At 53.1% G+C, this 527-nt stretch overlaps 2 protein-coding genes across 2 annotated transcripts in view; one reads left to right on the top strand and one right to left on the bottom strand.

Annotated features, from left to right (window-relative positions):
* Window positions 1-527, bottom strand: part of T265_07603 (hypothetical protein) — a gene marked incomplete at both ends in the record, with an annotated part of 4,790 nt that overhangs the window by 2,658 nt on the left and 1,605 nt on the right. The window contains 2 exons of the mRNA XM_009173167.1: window positions 73-210; window positions 325-459. Of these exons, the coding sequence (XP_009171431.1) occupies window positions 73-210; window positions 325-459 (273 nt within the window). The remainder of the gene's footprint in view (window positions 1-72; window positions 211-324; window positions 460-527) is intronic.
* Window positions 1-527, top strand: part of T265_07604 (hypothetical protein) — a gene marked incomplete at both ends in the record, with an annotated part of 4,690 nt that overhangs the window by 2,666 nt on the left and 1,497 nt on the right. The window contains 2 exons of the mRNA XM_009173168.1: window positions 28-280; window positions 330-463. Of these exons, the coding sequence (XP_009171432.1) occupies window positions 28-280; window positions 330-463 (387 nt within the window). The remainder of the gene's footprint in view (window positions 1-27; window positions 281-329; window positions 464-527) is intronic.

The raw sequence follows: 527 nt of genomic DNA, 5'->3' as shown, positions 1-527 counted from the left end.
CGATAGACGGTTACTCTATTTTTTGAGCTGACTCAAAACGAGGGAGGGCTGGTGGGGCTGCTCTGTACTTACATGCAACCCTACCAATCCCGATTGTCCTCTCTGACACCACCCCTGCACCCTATTACGATGCACTATGGGTCCAAATCCCGCTGCGCGGCTCCGATTCTCTCCTTCTCGGCGTGGTCCACCGTAGCCCCTCGAGTCCCCCTGATGATGACCAACTCCTCATACAAACACTTGAGCAACGCTCCTCCAGCTACCACTTAACTCATCTCCTGTAGGTAGTTGACTTCAACGCTCCAAAGGCTTCCTGGATAGAACTTTAGCGCTTCGAATCAGGCGGACCTTTTGCAGCGGCGCGGACTGAAGTCGTTCAACAGAGCGCTTGGACTCAACATGTCGTTGCACCCACCAGGTACCATCCCTCCTGGACTTGATCATCACCAACGAAAGACACTTCGTTGATCAGGTAACAATTAACGCTTCACTGGGACACAGCGACCACCGTGTGCTGACCTTCGATT

The sequence above is a fragment of the Opisthorchis viverrini genome, assembly GCF_000715545.1.
Source record: "Opisthorchis viverrini unplaced genomic scaffold opera_v5_176, whole genome shotgun sequence".
In the NCBI taxonomy this organism is placed as follows: Eukaryota; Metazoa; Platyhelminthes; class Trematoda; order Opisthorchiida; family Opisthorchiidae; genus Opisthorchis; species Opisthorchis viverrini.
Note: the sequence above shows the minus strand (reverse complement) of the source record. Positions and strands in the feature narration are given on the sequence as shown.